At 46.0% G+C, this 27,086-nt stretch overlaps 4 protein-coding genes across 9 annotated transcripts; 3 read left to right on the top strand and 1 right to left on the bottom strand.

Annotated features, from left to right (window-relative positions):
* Positions 1 to 96: 96 nt before the first annotated feature.
* LOC4341915 (cysteine-rich receptor-like protein kinase 44) lies at positions 97 to 5,402 on the bottom strand. 3 transcript variants are annotated; one of them, XM_015785635.3, is made up of 8 exons: positions 4,878 to 5,402; positions 4,474 to 4,526; positions 3,933 to 4,018; positions 1,651 to 1,832; positions 1,372 to 1,573; positions 900 to 1,131; positions 659 to 812; positions 97 to 580 (listed from the first exon to the last, which is right to left on the bottom strand). In XM_015785635.3, exons 1-8 carry the CDS (start codon positions 5,304 to 5,306, stop codon positions 236 to 238), a joined length of 1,683 nt encoding a protein of 560 aa, XP_015641121.1. In that variant the 5' UTR covers positions 5,307 to 5,402; the 3' UTR covers positions 97 to 235. The 3 variants fall into 3 exon arrangements, with proteins under 3 accessions (XP_015641121.1, XP_015641119.1, XP_015641120.1); XM_015785633.3 differs by having other exon boundaries at positions 97 to 812; XM_015785634.3 differs by having other exon boundaries at positions 97 to 812; positions 1,651 to 1,826.
* Positions 5,403 to 9,047: 3,645 nt separating this feature from the next.
* On the top strand, positions 9,048 to 13,752 carry LOC4341914 (uncharacterized). 2 transcript variants are annotated; one of them, XM_015788558.3, is made up of 12 exons: positions 9,048 to 9,367; positions 9,479 to 9,617; positions 10,042 to 10,125; positions 10,405 to 10,521; positions 10,610 to 10,840; positions 10,935 to 11,129; positions 11,224 to 11,708; positions 12,002 to 12,101; positions 12,408 to 12,467; positions 12,556 to 12,648; positions 12,738 to 12,857; positions 13,180 to 13,752. In XM_015788558.3, the coding sequence occupies exons 1-12, from the start codon at positions 9,282 to 9,284 to the stop codon at positions 13,501 to 13,503; spliced, it is 2,034 nt and encodes a 677-aa protein (XP_015644044.1). In that variant the 5' UTR covers positions 9,048 to 9,281; the 3' UTR covers positions 13,504 to 13,752. The 2 variants fall into 2 exon arrangements, with proteins under 2 accessions (XP_015644044.1, XP_066167896.1); XM_066311799.1 differs by having other exon boundaries at positions 11,209 to 11,708.
* Positions 13,753 to 14,950: 1,198 nt separating this feature from the next.
* LOC4341913 (receptor-like protein 2) lies at positions 14,951 to 18,560 on the top strand. Of its 3 annotated transcripts, XM_026026317.2 has the most exons (3): positions 14,951 to 15,184; positions 15,961 to 17,784; positions 18,343 to 18,560. In XM_026026317.2, the coding sequence occupies exons 2-3, from the start codon at positions 16,116 to 16,118 to the stop codon at positions 18,351 to 18,353; spliced, it is 1,680 nt and encodes a 559-aa protein (XP_025882102.1). In that variant the 5' UTR covers positions 14,951 to 15,184; positions 15,961 to 16,115; the 3' UTR covers positions 18,354 to 18,560. The 3 variants fall into 3 exon arrangements, with proteins under 3 accessions (XP_025882102.1, XP_015644040.1, XP_015644041.1); XM_015788554.3 differs by having other exon boundaries at positions 15,961 to 18,385; XM_015788555.3 differs by having other exon boundaries at positions 14,951 to 15,211; positions 15,961 to 18,385.
* Positions 18,561 to 22,087: 3,527 nt separating this feature from the next.
* On the top strand, positions 22,088 to 25,614 carry LOC4341912 (tyrosine-sulfated glycopeptide receptor 1). Its single transcript, XM_015788552.3, has one exon. The coding sequence runs from the start codon at positions 22,220 to 22,222 to the stop codon at positions 25,418 to 25,420; it is 3,201 nt and encodes a 1,066-aa protein (XP_015644038.1). The 5' UTR covers positions 22,088 to 22,219; the 3' UTR covers positions 25,421 to 25,614.
* Positions 25,615 to 27,086: the final 1,472 nt, after the last annotated feature.

Raw genomic sequence — 27,086 nt, 5'->3', positions numbered from 1 at the left:
GAGCTGACTTATTAGCTAGCGATGGCCGGGTTGCTGAGCTGAGTAAAATAATCAGCTTTGTGTTGAATGGCAGCGTCACACACCATACATAGTGGATAGCTCTGATCACTCTCAGGAGCACAATCTACATTACTTGCAGTATTGCATCACCAAGGCACGCCAATATGGACGACTCAACAAAACAACTCTTTTGTACCACGATCTCTATCTACAGCAGGTGTTTTTCCACCTCAAATCAAATTTCTGGGTCAACAATGATGCGAACTCTGGTGGACACCGGAGCTGAACTTGTGATGGTTATGTCTATCGTCTTGCTCGACTGGCCAATATATGTCGATGGCCTGTCAGTACTAGCACCTCCATCAGTTAGCTCAGTTGGCTTCTTTGGATCTGATAATAGTATGCTTTGAGAGTTCAGAACTCTAGTAACATCTGTCATTGTGGGCCGTTCTGTTGGATCTTCTTGAGCACAAAGAAGCGCCACCTGAGTGCATCGCATTATCACAGGGCTTTCATATTCATCACACAATGCTGGGTCTACAAGCTCATGCAACCTTCCATCTCTCCACATATGCCATGCCTGAAATATGTTACAGTTAGTCAGGTGCCCAACACAAATACTATTTGCTAGAAGAAGACCATTAAAACAAATACTCACGTCTCGAATGAGATTGCCAACGGTATCCCCTTGTTTCTCCATTATGAAATTCTTTCGTCCACTAATGATTTCTAGAACCACGACGCCAAAGCTAAACACGTCTGTCTTAAGCGAATAACGGCCTTCCGATGCATACTCCGGAGCTATGTAACCACTGGAAATGGATAGCAGAGGTAGGCATGAGAAAACTGGAACATATATGTTGCACTGCACCATTCTTTATATTTTGTTCAGCTCATACCTGGTTCCCACGACTCTCCTTGTACACTCTTCTGCTACATCTGAAACCAGTGTTACTGCAGATCCAAAATCAGCAATCTTTGGGTTCATGTCATGGTCTAAGAGGATATTATTTGGTTTCAAATCCCTATGTACAATCAAACAGTGCTTGTGCAGGTAAAGAAGCCCCTCAGCTAGCCCTTTAATTATCTGAAGTCGCTTAGACCAATTTAGCAATGCGCCCTTCCTTTTGTCTGTAGAATGATTGCAAAAGAAATGTACTTTAGAGAACATAGTAATTGCTTACATACTGTTCTTTATCAAATCAACATAGTTTTGGAATCAGACTTTTGTGTGTGTGCATGTGTGTGAAAGGTGTTTCAAATGTGTTGTTATCAGAAGCATAATAACTGCTTTAGTATGTGCACATTTATTAGGAATTGGATTAAGCCCGTCTCGCAAAACGTATTAAAAAGAGACTGTTTAAAACTTACGGAAGATAATATTGTCTAAACTGCCTTTCTGCATGAACTCATACACAAGAATCTTTTCTTTTTCATGAATGCACCATCCCAATAACCTAATTAGGTTGGTATGCTGAAGCCTTACAAGCTGCAATTCACTTTTGAAATCAAATATTGCTGCATCCACAACAAATCTTTTGATAGCAACTGTATGTCCATCAAGTAGCTGGCCCTGCAATAGAATTCATGTAGCATTCTATTATAACAAATCATATTTTGGGTAGACAAGGAGTATCTAACATTCATCACCTTGTAAACAGTACCGAATCCACCAATTCCGACATTTCTGTTCTCTGAAAAACCATCTGTAGCATCCACAAGCTGAAAGAAACCAAACTTCCTAAATCCTGGATAGTTCTCTTCAGTTTGGATACAAAGTCTCATTATTGCCTCCATGTCCATTATTTTCTGTTCTTGCAGGTCCACTGTTACTGGATGAGTGGTAAATGACCCCATGTCACCAACGCAATTTGGACAAAAGTTCAATAACTAAAAATGAGAAATGCTCGACTTCTTTGTACAATAATTAGTGACTTCATGATGTGCAAAAGATATATTACTTATGTGAGCAAAAGATATATTCATGGTGTGCGAAAGATAAAACTTGATGAGAACAAATGATTTTCATCATGCACTTTATCTACTTCACCTAGTGTAAAAAATGTAGAGGTTTTTTACTGTCCTTGGGGTTGTGCAGTACCAAATCCTAACCGTTGATCTGGCATCATCTAACGATCAGAAATCGTTCATATCTCATGGTACTGCACCTCCTTATTAAAGCGGTATCATGGGTGGAAGGGTACTTCTGTACTTTCGCGTGGGGCATCTCTTTCTTTCGCGTTTCGCTTCCTTCACGAGAGGGAAAAATCGTCGGGGAAGAGCAGCGAGAGATGGCGGCGAGGGCACGGGCACATTCCCGGCGGCGGCCTCGATGCGCGACGGCAGCAGCGCGGCGGCCTTGATGCGCGATGGCAGCAGCTGTGGGCTCGAGGCGGCAGCGGCCTCGATGCTCGGCGGCAGCGGCGAGCTCGATGCGCGGCGGCGGAGGCGGCGGCAACGGCGGCCTCTCTCTTCCTCCTTTCTGCTGTGAATATTGTTGACGGCCGCGGCAGCGACGGCCTCTCTCTTCCTCCTTTTTGCTGTGAATTTTGTTGTTGAGTTTGCTGAACCAAATGTAAATGGCTAAATGGTTGATTACCAGCTTACTGTTGAATTGCAAGTTTCGTATTGATGAACTAAAAAACAAGGTTCAGAAATTGGATCTGCTGTAAATAATATCGATTCAAGTCTGGTGTACTTTGAGTTACGCATTGTTTTTCCTCCTGATTCCTTCCTCTATTCAGATTAAAGTTGCACTTATGGGACATTATTTTTCCTCCTCCTGTATTTCTCTGTTCAGATTAAATCAGCAGACTCAAATTGGGTGTCTCCGAGCAAGGCAGCCTCGATGTGCGACTGCAGTGGCGCAGCGGCCTAGATGCGCGGCGGCCTTGATGCGCGGCGGCACGGCGGCCTCGATGCGCGGCGGCACGGCAGCAGGCTCAGGGGCTGTTTGGTTTACAGGGACTTATTCCAAGTCCCTGTCACATCGGATGTTTGGACACTAATTTAGAGTATTAAACATATACTAATTACAAAACTCATTCCATAATCTTGGACTAATTCGCGAGACGAATCTTTTGAGTCTAATTACGCCATGATTTTGACAATGTGATGCTACAGTAAACTTTTGATAATTATGGATTAATTAGGCTTTAAAAAATCGTCTCGCGGATTAGCTCTCATTTATGAAATTAGTTTTTTTATTAGTCTATGTTTAATACTCTAAATTAGCGTCCAAACATCCGATGTGACATGAGCTAAAAAGTTTTAATCCCATCTAAACACCCCCTCAATGCGCGACGGCCTCGATGCAACGGTGTCTCTCCATTCCTCTTTTTTTTTTGTTAGCCCGATCATACCCCTACTAAATCAACGGTTAGATTAGATTGGTACCTCGTAGTACCTCGTACCTCATGATAACTCCTAAAGGATGGGAAAGATGCTCAGAAATATATGATATCTTTAGCATCTTTACGCTTCTTCTCGCTGAAATTCTGCTTTTTGATAGATGAAGCTAATGTTGCACATTAGCTGCTATTCTTGTTCAAACTGTGCTTAGTCATTTTTAACTACATTGCAGTGCTATGATGTGATCCAAATAGCCAACACTTGGCCACAAGTCATGATGCTATGATGGATGACTAAAATTTTTTCGAGGGAATGGGCAGGAGCTCTGCCATTTCAATTATAGAAGGAGAAAAACAGAATGGTTTGGTTCAGCGATGGATGACTAAAATGGAGTGGGGATTTTCTCTGTTCCAACGCATTTTCTAAGCATCAGCGGTACACTGTTACATTTATAAAATAAAGTACACTGTTACTGCGACAAATGCAACAATAAGATTATGTTCTTGATGATGAGAACATTTATTGCAATGTGGTTTTCAATTCATAATTAACAACTGCAGGAAACTCATAAAAGTAGTCACCTTCTAATGATTTCCCCCTGATTTCCCTAGGTTTGGTGGCTCCTTGAACATGTATTTCAGTGAACGCCAATATTCTTCTTGGAAACCTAAGATTGGTCAAATATACTCATTATATGCTAGAATCATGAAAAGAGGGTTCTCATTTCAGCCCTAACAAAATGGTAGTCATAACAACTGAGTTTTGAATATAAATAAATATAGACCATATATGGGGTGTGTTTAGTTCCTGAAAAAAGTTGAAAGTTTGGGGAAAGTTGGAAGTTTGGAAAAAAAATTGAGAGTTTATGTGTGTAGGAAAGTTTTAGATGTGATGTGATGTGATGAAAAGTTGGAAGTTTGGGGTAGTTGGGGGTGAACTAAACACGGCCATGGTCAATGATTCTCTGGTTCCAGCATGAAAATATTCAATATCGGCGATAGTTCGCCTTCAATGTTGACAGTTTTTTTTCCCCAAAAACCGTGATAAGGACATCAGCTCCCGGATTTGATATGGAAAGAAACATTAAGTAATCAGTTATGGGGTACTGAAACAATATCTAACCTTGTGTGATGATCTGAATAACTTGGGACTACACTGGGCACCCCCTCGGTTGCCTGCTAGACAACTGCAGATATCATTCACATGAAATTGGCTTGCACACAAAGTGGACTTTTGGAACTAACAGTGCACAAGTAAGGAAAATCTTATGACTCCAGAACTAACAGTTAGTACATGTCAAGTTGTTTGACTAAAAGTTGAAATGGCTATGTACCCCAATTCAGGTACAAGTGCACAGCAGAAACATTGACAGGAAGGATCACTTGAGCATATCACTTCGATCAGATGAATCATCATAAAAAGAGATCAGCAATTTCTCCTCCATCTCGATACGCCATAATCTTCAGTTTTAAGATGAACCACCCAAATTATCTTATTACTAGAAAAAGGATGAAACAAGGGCTTACCGTGACACGACGATTATTGTTGCTGCTGTCGACTAGAGAGATGAGAGGGATGAGGCGTATGTACATGTCAATCTCGTGCTGCGCGGCGCGGAGCTCGTCGGCCATCCGAGCGCCGAGGAGCAGGCGGTGGAGGTAGCCGCAGTCATCCTGGCACGCCCTGACGAGTGCGTAGCACCGCCGCAGCGCGCCTTGGAGCCGCTCGAGGGGCCGCCTGGTGGCCTCCCGCCGCATCAGCTCGGCGAGCTCTAGCTCCCGCAGCAGGCCGCCGACGAGGTCCACGTGCTGCCCCAGCCGCCGGCACGCGTCCCGGTGGCGGCGCGCCGCCAGCGCCGCCTGCACCACCATGGAGACCAGCCCCAGCGCGTCCACGCCGACCAGCTGCGCCACGCTCGACGCCTGCCCGAGCGCGCCCCACAGGCCGCTCGCCATGGCCGATCCCCGCCGGGAAAGCTGCTTCGCCCGTTGCCGCCACCGCCATGGACGGGTATAGGCGTCGCGACTCGCGAGTGTGAACGTGTCGTGGACGGCGACTTTGACCAAGCGCGCTGCTGTAAATTGTGGTCGTTCGTCTACATGGACTCAAAAGGCCCGTCTCCGTCGAGATGGCGTAGGGGGCCGAACTAAATCACGGCCCGGCCCAGAAAGACCATCGCGAAATTTATATGGGCCTTGTCTAGATCATTGTAGTGTACAGTGTCAGGGAGCATTCAGGTGTACCGAGCACAGGTGGCAAATCAGACGTGATGAGATCTGCAGTGAAAATAAATACAGAGCCCAGAGGTTTTGCACTGCATTATTACTGACATTTTTTTGTACTAGCTTTATACAGGCGTACAGCTCGTACCTGGTTCGATCCCATAACTCTTCTTTTGTGCTCTTTTTTTAACACCTAAAAGATTTCCCGGCGAAAAGAAAAAGAAAAAAAGAGAAACATCTGTAAGACTGAAACCAACGTTATAGCTGATCCAAATTCGTTCATGATCTGAAGGATGTGATTCGGTTTCAGGTCCCGATGTTGCATAAAATTTTCACAGGAGAACACTATCAGATGAGTAGGAGTACATCTTCTTTTCACGTTTATGTGTACTAACGAGTAACGAATGATCTTACAAATGCATTTCCTACTTGCAGTGGGCATGATCACGGATGAGAGGAGGGATCCTAGACTCCTGGTCCATATGGACCACGCACAAGAACTGAGCAGAGGGCAGAGGCCATCACACTCCGTGCTGTTTGCATTGAATCCAATTCAATTAGCTCGCGTTACTCCTACTCCTCTGTGCTTCGCATGAACACACAGCTACAACACTAGTAAAGAAGAACAGTAGCAAAGTAGCAGGCCAGCAGCAGCGGCGTACTACTCCTGGTCCCTGATTTCGCGCGTTAGAGAATCCTCTAACTTATTTTCATCTAATTTTGAAATGTAAATCTATTGTATAAAGAATCCATATATCAACTTTAGGGCACTAGCAATGCAACCCTCAATTTGCCATGCCTAGGCTGCCAAATAGACTGAGGAACCTCGAAGGACATATGATTCACAGCACGCGCGGGAAGGAACGTGAGGGGCGAGAGCACTCGGGGAGGAACGAGGCCGAAGCCACTCGTTCCACAAGACCACAAGACGGCTGCACCGCGCTCTCCCTACCACACGCGCTTTCGTTGTCGCCGGAAATTGGGGAGCCTTCTTTGGACACGCGTGCTTAGTTTTGGTAGGCCCAGTTAATAACGTGATGTCAAAATTCCATTCCGCGCCGACGTTGGATGGTGAGGTCAAATGCCATGCCATCACACCTAGGGGCGGATAGCGAGCCGGCTCGGCTCGGCTCGGTCTAGCTCGTTAGGATAACCTAATGAGCTAGAAACCTAGCTCGGCTCAGCTTGTTTGAAAGCTCGAGCTAGCTCGTTAGGCTCGCGAGCCAATCAACAAGACGAGGACCAAGGAGGAGGGACCTGCGACTCTACACGTGCGAGTGCGACCTGCGCCTTCTTGCAGGAAGTGCGGCGGCGACAGCGTTGGGGAAGTGTGATGGCGGAGGGCCCTAGCGGCTTGCGGCGGCGGCGGCGCGAGCGCCTGGCGACGGCGTCGGCGCGGTCTCGTGCGGCGGAGCCAGAGAGAGATGCGGATGTGCGGTCTCGAGTCTCTCGACGTCTCGTCTCGTACTCTCGTGTGGTGCGGCACTGCGGCGGATGAGGAACTGAGTGAGGAGACTAGGAGAGGATAGGATTTTGCACTTTTGCTGTTGTATTGGGCTTGGGCCTTTGCTATTGTATTGGGTTGAGCCTTTGCGTCTGTCTGATGAAGTACTGTCTCATTAAGACTCGCGAGCGGCTCGCGAGCTAGCTCGAGCTGGCTCGTTATCCCTAACGAGCTAAAATGCCAGCTCAGCTCGTTAGGAAAATCAAACGAGCCGAGCTGAGCCTGTCATGAGCCGAGCGAGCTAACGAGCCACGAGCTTTCTGTCCACCCCTAATCACACACCGCACAATGAAGGCCGTTATGTTAGAGAAAAATAAATAAGAGGATCTCAATCCGACTACGCGCCATTGATGGTGCAGGAGCTCGACCTGGCTGGCTGGCACTGAGCCAACTGGCCTAGTGACCTGGGCATGGATAAGGAAGGAAAAAAAAACGGCTCAGCTTTTCATGGCCGGCGAGGCCAACGGGAAGACGCAACGAAAGCGCGTCGCCTCTCCTCCTCCCGGCGAGGAAGAAAAGCTGCCGCTGCTCGGCGGAGATCCCGATCCTGCTAAAGCCATCGCCCAGGTGGCGTAGCAGGGGCGTCACCTACCTAGGAAGTTTCATCCTTCATGTGCCACGCAATGACAGTTTTAATTCCTCATCAGATCAAGATGATTAAGTTTTTCTTAATTCTTTTTTAGCTGAAGGTGATTAGTAGTAGTAAGATTCAAGATGGCAGCAACGGCATGCTAGGACCATATTTTAGTGCTGGTCATCTGCTACAGGCTGGAGTACCTTAAATCCAAAACGGATGCAATTGGTGCTGATATTTTCGGAGGCAGTACAGCACAGTACCACCTAGGATTAGTGTAGTACTGGTACTTTATTTTAGCTGACATAGGATTAGTACTACCCCCAGTGACATCATTAAACGCTCATAAATCGAGCACTGTGTGACCACCAACCTTGTCATTTAAGCGCACACCAACATAAACCATACTCCCATTCTCCTACTGGAGTAGTACCATAATAAACATAAAACACAACAACCCACATAAGTAGAGTACTAATCCAAAATAGTACTACCTCCGTTCATTTTAAACGCAGTCGTGGGTTATTATGTTCAGCGTTTTAACGTCCGTCTTATTTAATTTTTTTATGATTAATATTTTTATTGTTATTGATGATAATTTTAAATAAAATACTCTATTCGTCTCAAAATATAAGTAATATCTCCGTTTCAAGTTATAAGACTTTCTAGCATTGCCCACATTCATATAGATGTTAATGAATCTAGGCACACATATATGTCTAGATTCATTAACATATACATTGTGGACAATGCTAGAAAATCTTGTAATATGAAACGGAGGAAGTATTTTTAAACTTCGACTAAGTCTTCGAGATGGTACTATTATCAACAATATCTATAAAAATATGTTTTAAATAAAAAGTGTTGCATATTATGATAGTTGTTTAATGATAAATCTAGTAGCATCAATTTACATGATTTATCTTTTTATTTTTATGTTATAATAGTTAAAATTTAAAAATATTTGACTTGATATTATTCTTAAAATGTTTATATTTTGAGACGGAGAAAGTAAGACGAACGGTTAAATATTGAAAAAAAAACTCACACCTGCATTTTAATCTGCACTTAAAATGGATCGGGGAGTACTAGCAGCAAAGCCAGCAATGCGTTTCTCCTCTACTGAAACTGCAACTAACTGACACGATGATGATGTAGGTGTATCTGCCTGCCCCTCGTCGCCGGCGGTCCACTCCACACGACGAGTATAGGAGCAGCTCACCAACTCCACCAAAATCTCGCACGCTTTCACTCCCTCCCCTGTGGCTGTTGGGCCTCTGCTCCCTCTCCCGCTGAGCAGCGGGCCCCACATGGCACGCGCGCAGCGAGCGCACACCCAACAAGATTTGACTAATTGCTCGCCCTTTTTTAGCTAGAGTGGGGTGGTTTTGCCTTTGCTGCCTCCCCTCCTCGCCAATGTCGCGCCGGAATGATTGTTGCAGCGCAGCAACACAGGCTAGCAAGCAGCTCTAGTCATGGCGGCCATCATCACCAACTCCTCTCTACTCTAGTCTCTGGCCTCTTTCCTCTGGATCCTGGCATTTTGCATTGTCGTTTGCCGTGTTAGTTTAGTGAGCAGATTGTACTTTGGGGGTGGTTAAAGAATCCGGGGGTATTTGTGGTGTGGTGGATGCTGTGGTGCGTCCGCGCGGAGGACGCATTGGCCGCCGCTGCAGCCGTGGCCGTGGCGTCCGACAAGATGCGCTCCGTGACCCTGTCAGTCTCCTGCTGCTTAATTTACCTGCTTCTCATGGATGTTTGCTGTTGGCCCGTCTCCTCAAGGTTTGGTTCTTTCCTCGCTGTGCGCGCGTGTGTGTGTGTGTGCAGGGGCGGTTCGATCCAGAGGGTGATGCGGAGGATTGGCGGCGGCGGTGGTGGCCGGAGATCGGCCGGGTCGAGGGGCGCGCCGCAGCGGGCGGAATGCCTGGGGGCGGGGAGCGGCGACGCGTCGGCGAGCTGCTCCGGGGTTGGTTTTTGTCTTTGATCAAATTAAAACCCACTTCTTTCTTGTTGCCAAGCATTTGTGCAATGGAAGTGCAATTTCTTGGTTCCTCCTGCGAAGATTGTTTGTTCTGAAAACCCGAAAATGTGGTGTTTTTGGGTGCATCCTGGGCACTGGGCAGCTTCAGACAAGCTAGCTGTGTTCGCGTGCCAAATTTGAGGGGCCCAGATGAGATGAAGTGTCACTTTCCCCTCTCTGTTCTTCGCATTTCTAGTGTAATAGATGCAGAGGTTTTGACTGCTTGTTTGCTGCATTCTGAACTAAATTTCTTTTGGATGGATTCTGTCCCGGCAGGTGTCCTAGACTGGGGATTTTGTTTGTTTCCTGTTTTTTTGGACAGTTTCAGGTGATATGTGAACCTGATTGCTCTCTTATCTTTCCTCTGTAGGATGATAGTAGCAATGGCACTGGCAAGAGGGATGGAAGCAGAAGGGTAAGGATGCGGCGGTACAGATCGGAGCTCGAGCAAGAAGTGAGTGCTTTTCTTGGTGTAATTCTGCTCGTGTTTGAGTTCTGACGACTTTTGTTCCTGTTGTTCAATGAAAGTTGGTACTGATGGGGTTAGCTAGTATAGGCTGTGGCATTATCCAATGCTTCATTGAAAATTTATTCATAGAGTGGTCCTCAAATGAAGTCTAATATTTGCTACCTAATGTTTGCTAAAAATTTAGTTACTCTGACGGAACTATATTTGCATTTCAACTGAGTAAGGACTAAGAGCTAATATTTTCAGATGTTATACATGTTTCAGGTAAAGAAACTGCAGAGGCAACTGGAAGAAGAGATTGACTTGCAGTTGGCATTAACAGATGCCATCACAAATAATGCTACACTGATACTTGAGCCCTCTGCAAAGCTTCCAAACAAGGTACGGATTGCATTTTAGTGGATATTTTGCATGTGTATCTAGGTAGCCACTCTTTAATATATTTTCTACTTCAATATTTCACGTGCAGGCACAGGAGCTAATAATTAGCATAGCCTCCTTGGAGAATACTGTCTCAAAACTTGAAAAAGACCTAAATGACTTATGTTACCAACTGTGTCATTTAAGGAACAATACGCGACTTGCAGAAAATAATTCCAGATACTTAGAAACTCTAGCTGAAGAAAATAATTCCAGAGGTCTACTGTCTACATCATTACAGTACCAACCACCGTCAACTTGTAAATGTACAGGGGAGGAAGTAAGTCTTTATTATAGAAATGGTCTCATTTTATAGTGCTTCTTTTGGCATTCAAATACCAACCGTTTTTTTTCCCTTTTCTGAACTTTTGAAGGACATTTCAACACTAAGAGATATAAAGCTCGGAGAATCTGAATCAATGCAAGAAAATTTATTCCCTGGGCTTGAGGACCAACAGAACATTCAAAAAGAGAGTGAAGGGAGAGAGATAGTATCTCAAGATGGGCTTCTCGAAGAGCATCAAGATGTTCCTTCAAATAGATTGTTGGAAAAACACTGGAACGAAGAGGTTTATATTTATCAGTATTAGGCAAACATGAATTTATGCTTTATCAAAATATTTTAAGTTATCAAAAAGTAAATTTTAGCTTGTTTCTTGGCAGATGCAAGAGTCCTATCCTATGGAAAATGGAGGCAGAGAATATCAGATAATAGATGCGTTATCATTTGACCAATCTCATCAGAGGAAAAGCAGCATCAATGGTAATGTGTGGAATGGCAATCCAAATAAGCTCTCTGAAGAAATGGTGCGCTGTATGAGAGATATCTTCCTTCGTTTATCTGACTCATCATCCGAGATATCACCAAAAGGGTCTTCTGTTAATTCAATTTCATCAACAGAACGTCTATCTGGCTGTACATTGACATCTGTATCAGATTCATCCTTGATGGCATCAGTGATGCAAAGCCCTTCAGTTGATTCAAACCATGACAGTATTGATGAAGTTAGATACTTCGATCCCTACAACGTTAATGGCAAGGAAGTTCGAAGAGACATTGGGAACTATTGTTCAGTAGCTGAGGTGTCTTGGATGTATGTTGGCAAGGAACAGCTTGCATATGCATCTGAAGCTCTAAAAAATTTCAGGTTTCCTTATTAAACTCTATCTGTAGCTATCAACACTAATGGATTTCATTTCATGTCTAAATAAATAGCCTAGACCAATTTACAGAAGCAAAAGTATAACAATAATTAAGCATGCGAGAAAAATGCTACAGCGGAAGATTCAGTTATAACAAAAAATTCTTCAGTGTTTGTTTCTACCTTGTAGTGCAAAGTAGCACTGCTTGGTATTACGTTTATGAATAAATGATGGACATTATATTATACATGACTTTGATACGATTGCTATTAATTGTTTAAGTTACTCTCGTCTGCAGGAATCTCGTGGAGCAACTATCAAAGGTTGACCCTACATGTATGACCTGTGCTGAGCGGTTAGCATTTTGGATTAACCTGTACAATACGTTGATAATGCATGTAAGTATCTGTTCAAATAAAAATGCATGCAAGTATTATCCGCTAGATTTCATGGAAATATGATGTTATAATTAGTTATTAGCAAAACAATGTGCCTTTTTTTTTATGAAGTGACAATTTTGAAGGCAGTGTTGTGTAGTATATGCCACCGTGGTATTCTGTTGTAATTTCAGTTTCTTAGTGTATGCTACCGTGGTGATTTCTCATTGAAATAGCAGTTCCTGTTCTTTGTTTGCACTGTTCTTTATTTTGGGCCATGCAGTACACATTCTCATGTGTTGTGCATATTCTATTGGAGTTTACCAGGCATATTTGGCCTATGGGGTTCCAGAAAACGATATCAAGCTCTTCTCACTAATGCAAAAGGTTTGTCATCTTTGGCTCTTATTTAAAGATACCATTGGCTTTATAATCATGGTTCTTTAATAAGATGTTAACCAACTTGGTATTGCAGGCCTGTTACATTGTTGGTGGGCAGTCCTTCAGCGCAGCAGAAATAGAGTTTGTGATTCTGAAGATGAAGACTCCAGTACACCGGCCACAACTTGTATATGCACTCTGCTCTTCATTGTCATCTCCTTTCTTCCTTTTCGGCATGCAAGTCGCAGTGAAGCTTATTGTTTTCTCGTTTTTCAGTCGTTGATGTTGGCCCTTCACAAGTTCAGAGTTACCGAGGAGCACAAGAAATATTCGATCGATGATGCAGAGCCCCTTGTGTTGTTTGGCCTTAGCTGTGGAATGTTCTCATCACCTGCTGTAAGTATATTTACCTTTTATCTTGGTTTGTCATCTCAACACTATTTACCTTTTATCTTGGTTTGTCATCTCAACACTATTTACCTTTTATCTTGGTTTGTCATCTCAACATGTATACACGGACGGTCTTTTAAAGAAGCTAAAAGTCACCAGTATGTTTCAGGATTACCTTATAATGTTTTACGCCACTGAATATATTCACTCTTAAGCCTGAAACACTTCTAAATCATCTTTTATGTTCCAGTATTTATAACAAAAAAAAACTGTCATTTTCATGCCTATCCTCATTTCCAAAATGAAATGTGCGTTTGCTGTCAAACAGGTCAGGATTTTCTCAGCCGGGAATGTTCGGCAGGAGCTTCAGGAATCAATGAGAGACTACATCCGAGCATCGGTTGGTATCAACGACAGCGGGAAGCTCATCGTCCCAAAGCTGCTTCAGAGCTATGCCAAGGGCACCGTGGAGGACTCTCTGCTCGCCGACTGGATCTGCCGTCACCTCACACCAAACCAGGTCGCAGCTGTCCAAGACACTTCGTCGTCGCGGAAACAGCGGCTTCTTGGTGTGCGCAGCTTCAGCGTCGTTCCATTTGACTCAAAATTCCGGTATCTGTTCTTGCCTGACAACAGTAGCTCCCAGCACTGAACCAAGCTTGCCCTGCCAATTGTTCAGAAAGAAACCAAGAGTAGCATTTTGACAAACTGAAAAAGAAAATGAAGAGATCAGCTGTACATGTTGTAAATCTTTTAGGGTGATTCTTTTTTTTTTTGGGCTTGTAAAGATCGTTTGTAAGCCATGCATGCTTATATAAAAACTGTAGTATAAAGGTTTGTGTATAATTTGCTTGTTTTTAGCAACAATCAAGATGGTAAAATTCAGACAGTTTTTCTTCTAGCTTCCTGCTGTCCTGACCTCCTGATTGTAGGAGCCCCGACCGTCATGCTCAACACAATAATTGTTTGGCATGACCGTTTGCATTATTGCATGGCACTAGCAAATGCTGATAACTTGATAAGACATTCTTTGGTGAGCAGACAAAAGGTTTCCATGATTAGTGCTATGTCTCCGGTGGTTCAGTTTCTGATCGGCGCATTGACTAGAACAGCGCATTGCAGAGGACTCCCTTCGGGGAAATTAGATAAACATAAGCTCAACCAGGAAGATGTATACTAAGGGTTATCTAATTACTATTAGGCTAAATTTATTCCAGCTTAGTTGCTATCATTGTGATCCGTGCATATGCATACATGAAACGAGTTGCAAATTGTCATACATATGCATACCATACCATCGATCTACCGGCTCATGTAGCCCGGTGATTATTGGATGCACTTTCCTTGTCATGCAAACCTAAGGTAGAGGAATTGAAAAGTCAATAATCTAGATTGACCTCGTCGTCTTGGGCCGTGTTCAGTTCTCTTGCTAATTTTTTTTTAAGTATACAGATATACATTTAAAGTAATAAACGTAGATTAATAACAAAACAAATTACATATTCCACCTGTAAACTGCGAGACGAATTTATTAAACCTAATTAATTCATCATTAGTAAATGTTTACCGTAGCATCATATTGTCAAATCATAGCGTAATTAGGCTCAAAAGATTCGTCTCGCAATTTATATGCAAATTGTGCAATTAGTTTTTTTTCGTTCACATTTAATGTTTCATGCATGTGTCCAAAACATTTGATATAACATTTTTAGCTAATTTTTTTTATCTAAACACACACTTGGTTGAAAAATATATGTAGCACAGTTGTCATGCAGGGTTGACGAACAAACCACAAGTGGCCACGTGCCACTGCCAACTTTTCTTTTTCTTTTTCCTTTTTAACAAGAGTTGGTGAACAAAATACGACCCACGGAACCGCATCGCACAGCCTGCAGTAAAATTTTTGGAAAAAGCTATATTTACTATTCTTTTTTATTAAATTCTTATTAATATTGATGTGTTATGCTACGAGTGTATCTGAATTTTTTTATAACTTCTATCTATTTATTGTAGCGGTGCTCAAAATTTTTTTATCTATCTAATGTAGCGGTGCTCAAAATTTTGGGGGTAAAAGAGAGACAATTGACTGGACTTTTGTCGTGTTGACCACAGCCTAATCCTCCTCGGATGTCTCCTCCTCGAGCGGATTAGGGTATGGTGGCGCCGTGCGCGGCCTCGCCGACGAGGGAAAAGGTCTCCAGTGACCTCCCGTGCGGCATGACCGGCGAGCGCGGCGACCTCCTCGCCCGCCTCGCCGGCGGGCGCGGTGTCCTCTTCGACGGCGTGACCGCGCGAGTAGTAGCGCGGCAGCATCTCCCGGCGCGGCGTGAACGGTTAGCCGCTTCTCCATCTGAACTTGGGTAACATTTGCCTGGATTTTTTTTTTCGACTTCGAAATCTACCTATAATGTTATTCAGGAAAATCCTGAAATAATCACTTTACGTATACTAAGGCTGTAAGGCATAGCGATTATCAGTTTAGCACACTAATCGCAGAATAGGGGAATATGTCGTACATTGTCGCTGTGGATAAATTTATAACCGTGGAGATCCACTGTTACAGGCTTACGGGCAGAAAGCTCATAACTATACTGTATATAGTTATATAAAACATATAATTCCACTTCAAATAAAATTAAATATAGTGCCCACAATTACATGGAAAATTTAGCTTATCGCATTAAAAAAACACATTTTTTCTCTTTACAAATAGATCAAACCTTCATGCAAACAAGTAGTATAAAAGAACATAAGGCTCACTGACTCGCTGTGTTGAAAACTGTACGCTTTCTGGCATCATGAACTGAGACTGTATGAAAAAAATAATCTGTTGACTGCGTCCATTTGTTTGGTATGCAAAAATTCTACTTTAAGCCAACTATTTTTCACTAATCAGTACCGCTACCAATTCAGCTCAAATAAAAAATTCTGCAGCTACTCTTCATTTTACATTTTATCCGTTTGGGTGAAGCTGAAGGCCCACATACCCTCGTGCTCATGGCTTCAGCACTACAACTCTCAGGCATCTTTTATCATGGTGTTTGGATCAATACAGTTTGATATATGGTTTCAATTTTTCTCTGACAAGATACATCGTTTCAATTTTCAGGCAAGATCCACAAATCAGCCGCGCTGTTCTTTGGCCTTGCTGTTGTTGTTCTGCTCTCCTTTACCTCTCCGACCAGCTCCTGCACGGAGCAGGAGGAGAGCTCCCTCATCGGCTTCCTAGATGGTCTCTTGCAAGGTGGCAATGGCAGCCTCTGCATGTCATGGGTGAAGAGGACAGACTGCTGTAAATGGGAAGGCATCACCTGCAGCAGTGATGGCACAGTCACAGATGTCTTGCTGGCTGCTAAGGGCCTCCAAGGGCACATCTCGCCATTGCTCGGCAATCTTACTGGGCTGTTGCACCTCAACCTGTCTCACAACTTACTCAATGGCAACCTACCGATGGAATTGTTGTTCTCCAGAAGCATCATCGTCCTTGACGTTAGCTTCAACCGCCTAGATGGTTCTCTGCCAGAGTTGCAGTCCTCTAGTGGTGGTTTTCCTCTCCAGGTACTGAATATCTCAAGCAATTTATTTACAGGGCAGTTCTCATCCAAACTGTGGGAGGCGATGAAGAATATTGTTGCTCTTAATGCAAGCAACAACAGCTTTACAGGACAGATACCATCTTCTATCTGCATCAACTCCCCATCACTTGCTATCCTTGACCTTTCTTACAACCAATTCAGTGGCAGTATTCCTCCGGAGCTTGGAAATTGCTCCAAGCTGAGAGAGTTCAAGGCTGGCTACAACAATTTTAATGGAGCTCTCCCTGAAGAACTCTTCAGTGCTACCTCGTTGGAGCACTTGTCTCTTCCTAGCAATGATTTACAGGGAGTTCTTGATGGTTCTGACATATTAAAACTCGTCAAGCTGACTGTCCTTGATCTCGGATCGACTGGGCTCAGTGGGAACATCCCGGATTCTATTGGCCAACTAAGCACATTGGAGGAGCTCCGGCTGGACAACAACAACATGTCTGGTGAGCTGCCATCGGCCGTAGGTAACTGCACAAATCTGAGGTACCTCAGCCTCAGAAACAACAAATTTGTGGGAGATCTTAGCAAAGTCAATTTTACCCGGTTGAATTTGAGAATCGCAGATTTCTCAATTAATAACTTCACTGGTACAGTTCCAGAAAGCATATACTCATGCAGCAATCTAATTGCGTTGCGGCTGGCTTTCAACAAGTTTCATGGCCAGCTCTCACCAAGAATGGGCAATCTGAAGTCCATGTCCTTCTTTTCAATAGCCGATAACCATCTCACAAATATCACAAATGCACTTCAGATACTCAAGAGCTGCAAAAACCTTACCGCCGTTCTTATTGGAACCAACTTCAAGGGTGAAACCATATCAAAAAGTGAAACAATTGATGGTTTTGAGAATCTTCGGGTACTGACTATAGATTCCTGTGGATTGGTTGGACAAATTCCCACTTGGATATCAAAGCTCAAAAAACTGGAGGTGTTGGATTTATCAAACAATATGCTCTCTGGAAAAATACCATTTTGGATTAGTGATCTGCCTGTTCTTTTCTATTTAGATATAACAAACAACAGTCTTACAGGGGATATCCCAACTGCGTTGATGAACACGCCGATGCTACAATTAGGAAAGAATGCTGCCCAGTTGGACCCAAATTTCCTTGAATTGCCTGTTTATTGGACACGATCACGTCAATACCGCTTGCTCAACGCTTTTCCTAATGCGTTGAATCTAGGTAACAATGGTTTCACAGGAGTGATTCCCCCAGAGATTGGTCGGTTGAAAATGCTCGACGGCTTCAATATCAGCTTTAACAGGTTATCTGGAGAAATACCACAGCAGATATGCAATCTCACAAACCTGCAATTGCTAGATTTATCAAGCAATCAGCTCACAGGTGAACTACCGTCTGCACTGACTGATATGCACTTCCTTTCTAAATTCAATGTTTCTAACAATGAACTAGAAGGGCCAGTTCCAACTGGAGGACAGTTTGATACATTTCTTAATTCTAGCTATAGTGGGAATTCGAAGCTATGTGGTGCTGTACTCAGTAACCTTTGCAGTCCCACTACAAGAAAAGAAAACTTCACCTCACAGCGGCGCAACTTACGGTGTGCATTAGTCACTGGAATCACCTTGGGAGCACTCGTCGCTCTTGCTTTGCTTGCATGCTTCTTGATTGGGCGGTTGGTATATGATGATCACACCGAAAGCCTAACTCACCTTCAAATGCGGTACCGAAGATAGATGCTTAACAGACTCAGTTTTTTTTTAAATTTTTTTTATTTGATTCTGATGCCAGCATTTATGGTTTAATCACTTTTAAACTTCTTTGTATGGCTGCTCATATTGTTTTTTTTTTGTCTCTCGGATAGCCTGAAATAGCATGCTACTAAATGGTTGTGTGAATTTACTGAATCAACTGTATGAACCAAGTTGTAACCAATTTCAGGAACCAGATGAGGAGCTTTTGCTAGGCTTTGCATTTGGGCCAACTCTGAACAATGAAGGAATGGGTGAAATGAGTAATGTACAGTGATGACTAATTTAGGTGATGGAAGTTCTGTTTCTCTCTGTCTAGGCCGTAGGCTTGCAAGCTCAGAACATTGCGTTCAAGGTGATTTTAAGTTCAAATCTTCTCGAATATGAGAGCCACTGGAGATTTGAATCCTTGTTTGCTTGACCTCTTCCGCCGTGGATTTGTTAATTGGAAGTTGAGTAGTTGTCCGCCACTCTGCAGACTTTACTTTTGAGTTCACGCGAGTGTCTGAATCCTTCGGACTTGCGACGCGCTAGCCCACTGCACTGTCGATGAACAAGTGGTCAGAGTTGCTTGTTTTGTTCCTCTGATCACAGAAATGAAAAGAGAATGAATATTATGGCCTTATGGCATGGCAGTGCTTACTGGTGTTGATCAGCTGGCATTAGAAGACGAATCACAAGCTACAGTTCAAAATATGTGCTGTGCACAGCAAGCAAAACTTTTCTGTGAGCCATATACATCGTGTAAAAGATTATCTACTACTACTACCACTATACCTGTGAACTTGAAATTCAGAGAAATACTCGCTTGCAGAAATTATATTTGGCAATGCACTTGGGAGTACAATGTCCTCTCAAAAATCATCAAACAGTCGCCATCCGGAGACCTATAGCGAATCAGCGATTGACATCGACAAAACTCTGCTAGCTGCTCCAATATTCTTCCGTTCTTAGGTAAGCAGACGAGGTTTCCATAATTACTGTTCTCCGTGCCCGGTAAGTCATTTCCTGACGGCGCATTACTGGAAGGACATTGCGGTTTGCAGAATTTTCACGCATATACCCTACCAAACAGGCCCTCCAAATGAGCGCCGGCGCCGGAGTCCGGGGCGGCGGCCGGCGCCCGATCTCCTGGGCCAATTAACGCCAGTCGAGCCGAAAGACCACGTGGTCCAACTGATTGAGCAGGATTTAGCCATGGGCCCATGGTGGGCCCATGGGCCTATCTTGTGGCTGCATCTCGCGGTTTAATCGATCAGTTACGGCCCGTGTAGGCGTGCAACCCACCAGTGCACCGGCCTACTCCGCATAGGGTTCCAGCTTACATCACGGTAACGTAAGTTGGAATCTTCTGGAGTGTGAGAATCACCCCGGAGAATTGAGAAGCTTCTATTCTCAGCTCTGCACCGTACGTTGACTCGTCACCAGTCACCACCGATCGAGTTGGGTGAAGGGTTTACAAAACCGCACACCGCACAGTTACCACGCGGTTACCGTGGTTATCACGTGCGGTAACCTTTTCAGTTTTTGAAACCACGGTATGTCTCGCGGTTATCACGCGGTTTTCGTGGTGGTCACGCGGTTACCGCGGTAACCGTCTTACCATGGGGTGCGGTAATCGTGTAAAAAAGGTAAGAGAAACCTGGTTGGATGCACGCGAATGTCTGAGCTACTCTAAACGCAGACTCGCCCTGCCGCTGTCCCACTCGCACTTTGCCACTGTCGATAAAGTCGGTACTCCCAGCCTATACTGATCAACTGTCAATGCGAGGATAACACTAGTAGTAACTACTCCTATAAGGCCAAGTTTAGATCTAAAGTTTTTCTTCAAACTTCCAACTTTTTCATTACATCAAAACTTTCCTACACACACAAACTTCTAACTTTTCCATCACATCGTTCTAATTTCAACCAAACTTTTAATTTTGGTGTCAACTAAACACACCCTAAGCCAACTATATGTCTATATAAGATATACAAACAATAAAAAATATTGGCTCTATTGCAAGAGCAAACTCTACACATATTTTAAAATATTTATAATATAAATTCAAAATGAGAGAAAAGAAAATATAGAGCCAACCTTATAGTCTACCTATGTTAGCTTTAACATAAGCTAATAGCTAATGCAACTTATGTTTTTTACTCCCTCCGTACCAGAATATAGCAACCTAGTACCGGATGGGATGTATCCTAGTACTACGAATCTGGACATGCCCCATGCCTAAATTCGTAGTACTAGGATACGTCTAATATGGTCCTAGGTTGCTATATTCTGGAACGAATGGAGTAGTTTTTTCAAAAAAAAAAAATTAAAATAAGAAGGATGATTAAAGTTGGATACGGAAACTCATGGCTACCAACTATGGAAGTAACGAAATTCCAGAGTTTTCGACCCTGCACTCTCTTCGGTCTCAGAGGTTCTAGAATCCATCCTTTCAGAGAGTCATCTGGGATCATTAGCTAGCATTGCTACTTTTGGAGATTTTTTGGGAGTGTAATGTGGCTCTGCCCCTTCCCGCTGATTGGAGTTGCGTTTAGCCTGTCACAGTAGTTTCTTTCCTTTTGCTTGGTTTTGTCTTTTTTTCTCACTTCCCCTGGCATAAACCGATCTGGTTGATTTGCGTTGTGTAACAAAAATTTTTTCTTCTAATATATTAATGTGTAATTCTTTTGCACATTCACGAAAACTTATAGCTACGTTTATTTTGGAATGGGAGAGTACTATATTCTCTAAAAATACGTGAAAAGTGTCAAATCAGTATGGTTGAAAGTTTCCTAAAAAAAATGTCTACTGCTCTGAACTCTGAACTTCAGGAAACATGTACTCGCTCGCAGAATTGCCCATGCACTTTGGAAAGTCGGGCGGCAGCAGAATACAATATCCTCTGAAAGAAACATCAAACAGTCGCCATCACAAAGCGTGTGGTGATTGACATCGACAAAACTATACTACATGCATTAGCAAATTTCATCTGATCAGCAACTAACCACAACGTACAAACACTAGAAAATTTGCAACTTGAGTCTTAAACAAATTAACCGCCCTTTCCGCACCCAATCAGCCAGAGAAACCCAACAGCCAAAGTCAAACGTGCTGCCGGAGCATAACATTTTTCTATATTGAGATCAAATCCAAAAATATACTCCTATAAACTTGCAAGAACTATCCTGGTATCTCCTTTTTAAATATCCAGATTGCAGAGTTCATTATTCACATTATTTGTTGATAGAATAGGGAAAAAAAATACAAGATTACAACTTTATAACTAGAAAAACAAAGAAAAAAAAGGCCACCACCCACTCACCGGTAGCTAACACATGGACCTAGGAGATCGAATGCCCTACATATATCCACTGCTTGACAATAAAATCCAATATCCCCACAACGAATTGTCAGAAAACTTTTACAAGTTTTTTTTACCTCCAATATATTCAGATTTATGACCATCAAATATTCTCGAGATTTATGCATAAAGGAAAAAATTGATAGAAAATTTTTTCACACATGTCACGTATAAAATCATGGTTAGAGTGTTATGTATAAGTTATGTCTTAGTTACAGTGTAATCACAATGTAATTACATTTTGACTATATTATTCTTCACCGTAGTTAGTGTGCACCTCGCCGTGGAAGGAGAAGACCGGCAGTAGCGACGACGTCGATTATTAAAAAAAAAACCAAAAATATATGCCGACTCTTCGAGTCCAACCTGAGCCGGATCATGAGTTGATGACTTCTCGCGATGCACCACGCGAACGCGGCGCTGCCTGCCTGCCGCCCTGACTGCACGTACGCCGCAGTTGACTCGCATTACAATATGCAGCTCAGCTTTCAGTTACAGCGTCAGATAACGTTATACAATGGCGACCTCTCCAATCTTCTTGCGCCAGCTGATACTTAATTTGACAATCTCTTCTCCTTCCTCGATTTGCTCCCTGCTCCATCGCCATTCGCCAAGCCTAGCTATCAGATCGGTCGCGGTGGACTTGGGAGCATGCGTGGCAACTCGGCCTCTTCGCCGCCATGCACGTCGTGGTGATCTTGCCACGGCGGAGAGCCGGAGATGAGTAGCCGGGTCGTCGTCGTCTCGGGAGTTCTTGTGCTGGTTTTGGTCGTCGTCTCCGTTTGTGGCCGGGCAGCTGCGTGCGTTGAGGCGGAGAGGGAGGCGTTGCTGTCCTTCCTCGCCGCTGCCGCGCCGCCGGCAGGGGATGGCATCGCCGCCCAGTGGCGAGGGTCGCCGGACTGCTGCGCGTGGGACGGCGTGGGGTGCGGCGTCGACGGCGCGGTCACGCGTCTGTGGCTGCCGGGACGCGGGCTCGGCGGCACGATCTCGCCGTCGATCGCCAACCTCACCGCGCTCACGTATCTCAACCTGTCCGGCAACAGCCTCTCCGGCAGGTTCCCCGACCTGCTGTTCGCGCTGCCCAATGCTACGGTTGTCGACGTCAGCTACAACCGTCTCTCCGGCGAGCTACCTAACGCGCCGGTGGCGGCGGCGGCGGCGACGAATGCCCGCGGCAGCCTCTCGCTTCAGGTGCTCGACGTGTCGAGCAACCTCTTGGCGGGGCGGTTCCCGTCCGCGATCTGGGAGCACACGCCGCGCCTCGTGTCGCTCAATGCCAGCAACAACAGCTTCCATGGCTCGATCCCGTCCTTGTGCGCGAGCTGCCCGGCGCTCGCCGTTCTCGACCTCTCCGTGAACGTGCTTAGTGGGGCCATCTCCCCCGGGTTCAGCAACTGCTCGTGGCTGCGCGTTCTCAGCGTGGGCCGCAACAACCTCACCGGCGAGCTCCCCGGCGACATCTTCGACGTGAAGCCGCTGCAGCGTCTGCAGCTACCGTCCAATCAGATAGAAGGCCGGCTTGATCCGGAGCGCATCGCCAAGCTGACCAATCTGATCACGCTTGATCTTACCTACAATATGTTCACCGGCGAATTGCCGGAGTCGATCAGCCAGCTCACGAAGCTGGAGGAGCTCCGGCTTGGCCATAACGACTTCACCGGAACTCTCCCACCGGCGTTGAGCAACTGGACCAGCCTCCGATGCCTCGACCTCCGGTCGAACAGCTTCGTCGGGGATCTCACGGTCGTTGACTTCTCCGGCCTCGCCAACCTCACCGTCTTCGACGTGGCCGCCAACAACTTCACCGGCACAATCCCGCCAAGCATCTACTCCTGCACGGCAATGAAGGCGCTGCGTGTCAGCAACAACCTCATGGTCGGCCAGATCTCGCCGGAGATCGGCAACCTGAAAGAGCTCCAGTTCTTCTCACTGACCGTGAACTCCTTCGTCAACATCAGCGGCATGTTCTGGAATCTCAAGGGCTGCACGAGCCTCACCGCGCTGCTCGTGTCCTACAACTTCTACGGCGAGGCGCTGCCGGACGCCGGCTGGGTCGGCGACCACGTCAGGAGCGTCCGGTTGATGGTGATGCAGAACTGCGCGCTGACCGGCGTGATCCCGTCGTGGCTGTCGAAGCTGCAGGATCTCAACGTCTTGGATCTCTCCGGCAACCGGCTCACTGGCCCGATCCCGAGCTGGCTCGGCGCCATGCCGAAGCTGTACTACGTCGACCTCTCCGGGAACCAGCTGTCCGGGGTGATACCGCCGTCGCTGATGGAGATGCGGCTGCTTACATCCGAGCAGGCCATGGCGGAATTATACCCAGGCCATCTCCCGCTCATGTTCACCCTGACGCCGAACAACGGAGCCGCGAGCCGGCAGGGCCGCGGATACTTCCAGATGTCCGGCGTCGCCACGACGCTCAACTTCAGCGACAATGGCATCACCGGCGCGATCCCGCCGGAGATCGTGAAGCTAAAGACGCTGCAAGTGCTCGACGTCAGTTACAACAACCTCTCCGGCGGCATCCCGCCGGAGCTGAGCAGCCTCACCAGGTTGCAGATTGTGAACTTGCGCTGGAACCGCCTCACGGGGACGATTCCTCAGGCGCTCAAGGAGCTCAACTTCCTCGCCGTCTTCAACGTGGCGTACAACGACCTCGAGGGGCCGATCCCGACGGGCGGCCAGTTCGACGCGTTCCCGCCACGGGACTTCACGGGGAACCCGAAGCTCTGTGGCGAGGTGATCTCTGTTCCCTGCGGTGACAGATTCGACGCGACAGACACCACTTCGTCCAAGGTCGTCGGGAAGAAGGCCCTGGTCGCCATCGTTCTTGGTGTCTGCGTTGGCCTGGTTGCTCTCGTCGTCTTCCTCGGATGCGTTGTCATCGCCTTCAGAAGAGTGGTGTCCAATGGAGCCGTCCGTGATGGCGGGAAATGCGTGGAGTCGACCCTGTTCGACTCCATGTCTGAGATGTACGGAGACAGCTCCAAGGACACGATCTTGTTCATGTCGGAGGCCGCTGGCGAGGCGGCGAGCGGAGTGACGTTCGTGGACATCCTTAAGGCGACGAACAACTTCAGCGCGGGAAACATCATCGGTTCGGGCGGGTACGGCCTGGTGTTCCTCGCCGAGCTGCAGGACGGCACCCGGCTCGCCGTGAAGAAGCTCAACGGCGACATGTGCCTGGTGGAGCGGGAGTTCCAGGCGGAGGTGGAGGCGCTGTCCGCGACGCGCCACCAGAACCTCGTCCCTCTCCTGGGCTTCTGCATCCGCGGGCGGCTGCGGCTGCTGAACTACCCGTACATGGCGAACGGCAGCCTCCACGACTGGCTGCACGAGCGGCGAGCCGGTGCCGGCCGCGGCGCGCCGCAGCGTCTGGACTGGCGCGCCAGGCTCCGCATCGCGCGCGGCGTGCTCTACATCCACGACCAGTGCAAGCCACAGATCGTGCACCGCGACATCAAGTCGAGCAACATCCTCCTCGACGAGGCCGGCGAGGCCCGCGTCGCCGACTTCGGGCTGGCGCGCCTCATCCTCCCCGACCGGACGCACGTCACGACGGAGCTGGTCGGCACGCTGGGGTACATCCCGCCGGAGTACGGCCAGGCGTTGGCGGCGACGCTGCGCGGCGACGTGTACAGCTTCGGCGTCGTGTTGCTGGAGCTACTGACAGGGAGGCGGCCCGTCGAGGCTTTGCCGCACGGGCAGCAGCGGGAGCTCGTCCGGTGGGTGCTCCAGATGAGGTCGCAGGGGAGGCACGGCGAGGTGCTCGACCAGCGGCTGAGGGGCAAGGGCGACGAGGCACAGATGCTGTACGTGCTCGACCTCGCATGCCTCTGCGTCGACTCGACGCCGTTGAGCCGGCCGGCGATACAGGACATTGTTAGTTGGCTGGACAACGTCGAATTCATCGGCTGATCAGACGTCTGAATGTCTGTGATCTCCAATGGCGAACATGTCGGATTGTTCTGCCAAAATGGAGCATTTCTGTATGCTGAGCAGGTGTTGAAAAATGCAAAAATGACTGTAATCTGAACAGTGGAAAATTACGTATCGGTGGAGCAGTGAGTTGCTTAACAATCATTAATGGACTACAGAATGTAGATGGATTCTAATCACTCGGGTCTCTGTCTCTCCGCGCGACACGAAGCAGCAGCAAGCACGTCCATCTGTCTCGGCCTGTGAAACATGTCGAAACTTTCTCTAGGCCCATTTTAAGACCTTGTTTGGATTGACATGGTCCGGTGTTGGACTGGTAGATTGCATGCATTGATTAGGAACAAGTTCATTGTGCGTCCCTCAATTTGTCGCCGAATCCGAAATTCGTCCCTAAACCAAAATACCAGATATAATGAGTCCCTCAATTTACAAAACCAGATCACCTGAAGTCCTAAGCAGTACCCAATTTTAACTGACATGGCAAGCTAAGTCAGCGTGCACCCGATATGTTAGTGACCTCATCTCTCTTCACCTATCTCTTTCTCTTCCTCTTCTTTGTTCCTATCTCACCAGTGCGGCAGACGGTGATGAGGATGGCACCAATGACGGGCACCGGCGGGTGATGAGGAGGACGGCAGCTGGCGACGAGCGGTGAGGAGGATGGCAGCGGCAATGTGCATATGTAATTGCTGTTGCAGTGAATGGGAGGAGAGGTAGTAGGGATGGATCTGAAGGATGGCATGGGTTAGAGAGGAGGGCTAGAGGGGTATGGCGGCAGGTGCAGTGCCACTGGCGTTCAACGAGTTCCATAAACATGGATGAGCTGTTGTTAACTATCTAGAGGGCAATGGAGAGCCACTGAGCCAGACAATGGCTTCGGCGTCATGGGCGCGGAGAAGGAATGGGAGGGTGTGCGTCGGGGGTGAGGTTATGAGCGCGCCGGGGACAAGGGCGATGTTGAAGTAGATGAGCAGGTATGCGAGGCTCGCTAGGGGGGTGGGGGGGTGGTTGCTAATGCGCGCGCTAGTTGGCCTCCCTCCTCGCGCGCCTCTTTTTTTTTCTTTATGTTCGTACTTTTTTTCCTCGGTTTTGGCGCCTCCGAATGCGATTTTCTTTTTGTTTCGCCTTTTTTTTTCTGATTTTTTCAATCTTTCGCACACCTATTTGCAAATGTAGAATTGAAAGTTTTTAAATTTGAGTTGAAAATTTTCAAATCTTGACTTGAGAGTTTTCAAATTTTGTGTTGCTAGTTTTCAAATTTGAGTTGAAAGTTTTAATATGAGTTGAAAGTTTTAAATTTGAGTTGAAAGTTTTTTAAATTTGAGATGAAAAGTTAAAAATTTTCAAATTTTAACTTCAAAAATTCAAATTTCGAGCTGAAAGTTTTTAAATATGGGGTGAAATTTTTCAAAATTTAACTTCATGTATAATTTCTTTTCAATCTGTTACTTAAAAAAAATCTTCCGAAAAGAGGCAAATTCTACCTTAATTATAGTCATTATTTGAAACTAACCGCACTAGCTTCTTAGTTACTTTAGATGTACACGTCTCAAAAAAAAAATTTCGGAAAAAAAGAAAGCTCGCAGGGTGATGAGGGCTCGCCACTGACACACGCGCGACTTAGAGAAGTTGCGCGTACGCGCTA

This window comes from Oryza sativa, chromosome 6, assembly GCF_034140825.1.
Source record: "Oryza sativa Japonica Group chromosome 6, ASM3414082v1".
Classification (NCBI taxonomy): Eukaryota; Viridiplantae; Streptophyta; class Magnoliopsida; order Poales; family Poaceae; genus Oryza; species Oryza sativa.
Note: the sequence above shows the minus strand (reverse complement) of the source record. Positions and strands in the feature narration are given on the sequence as shown.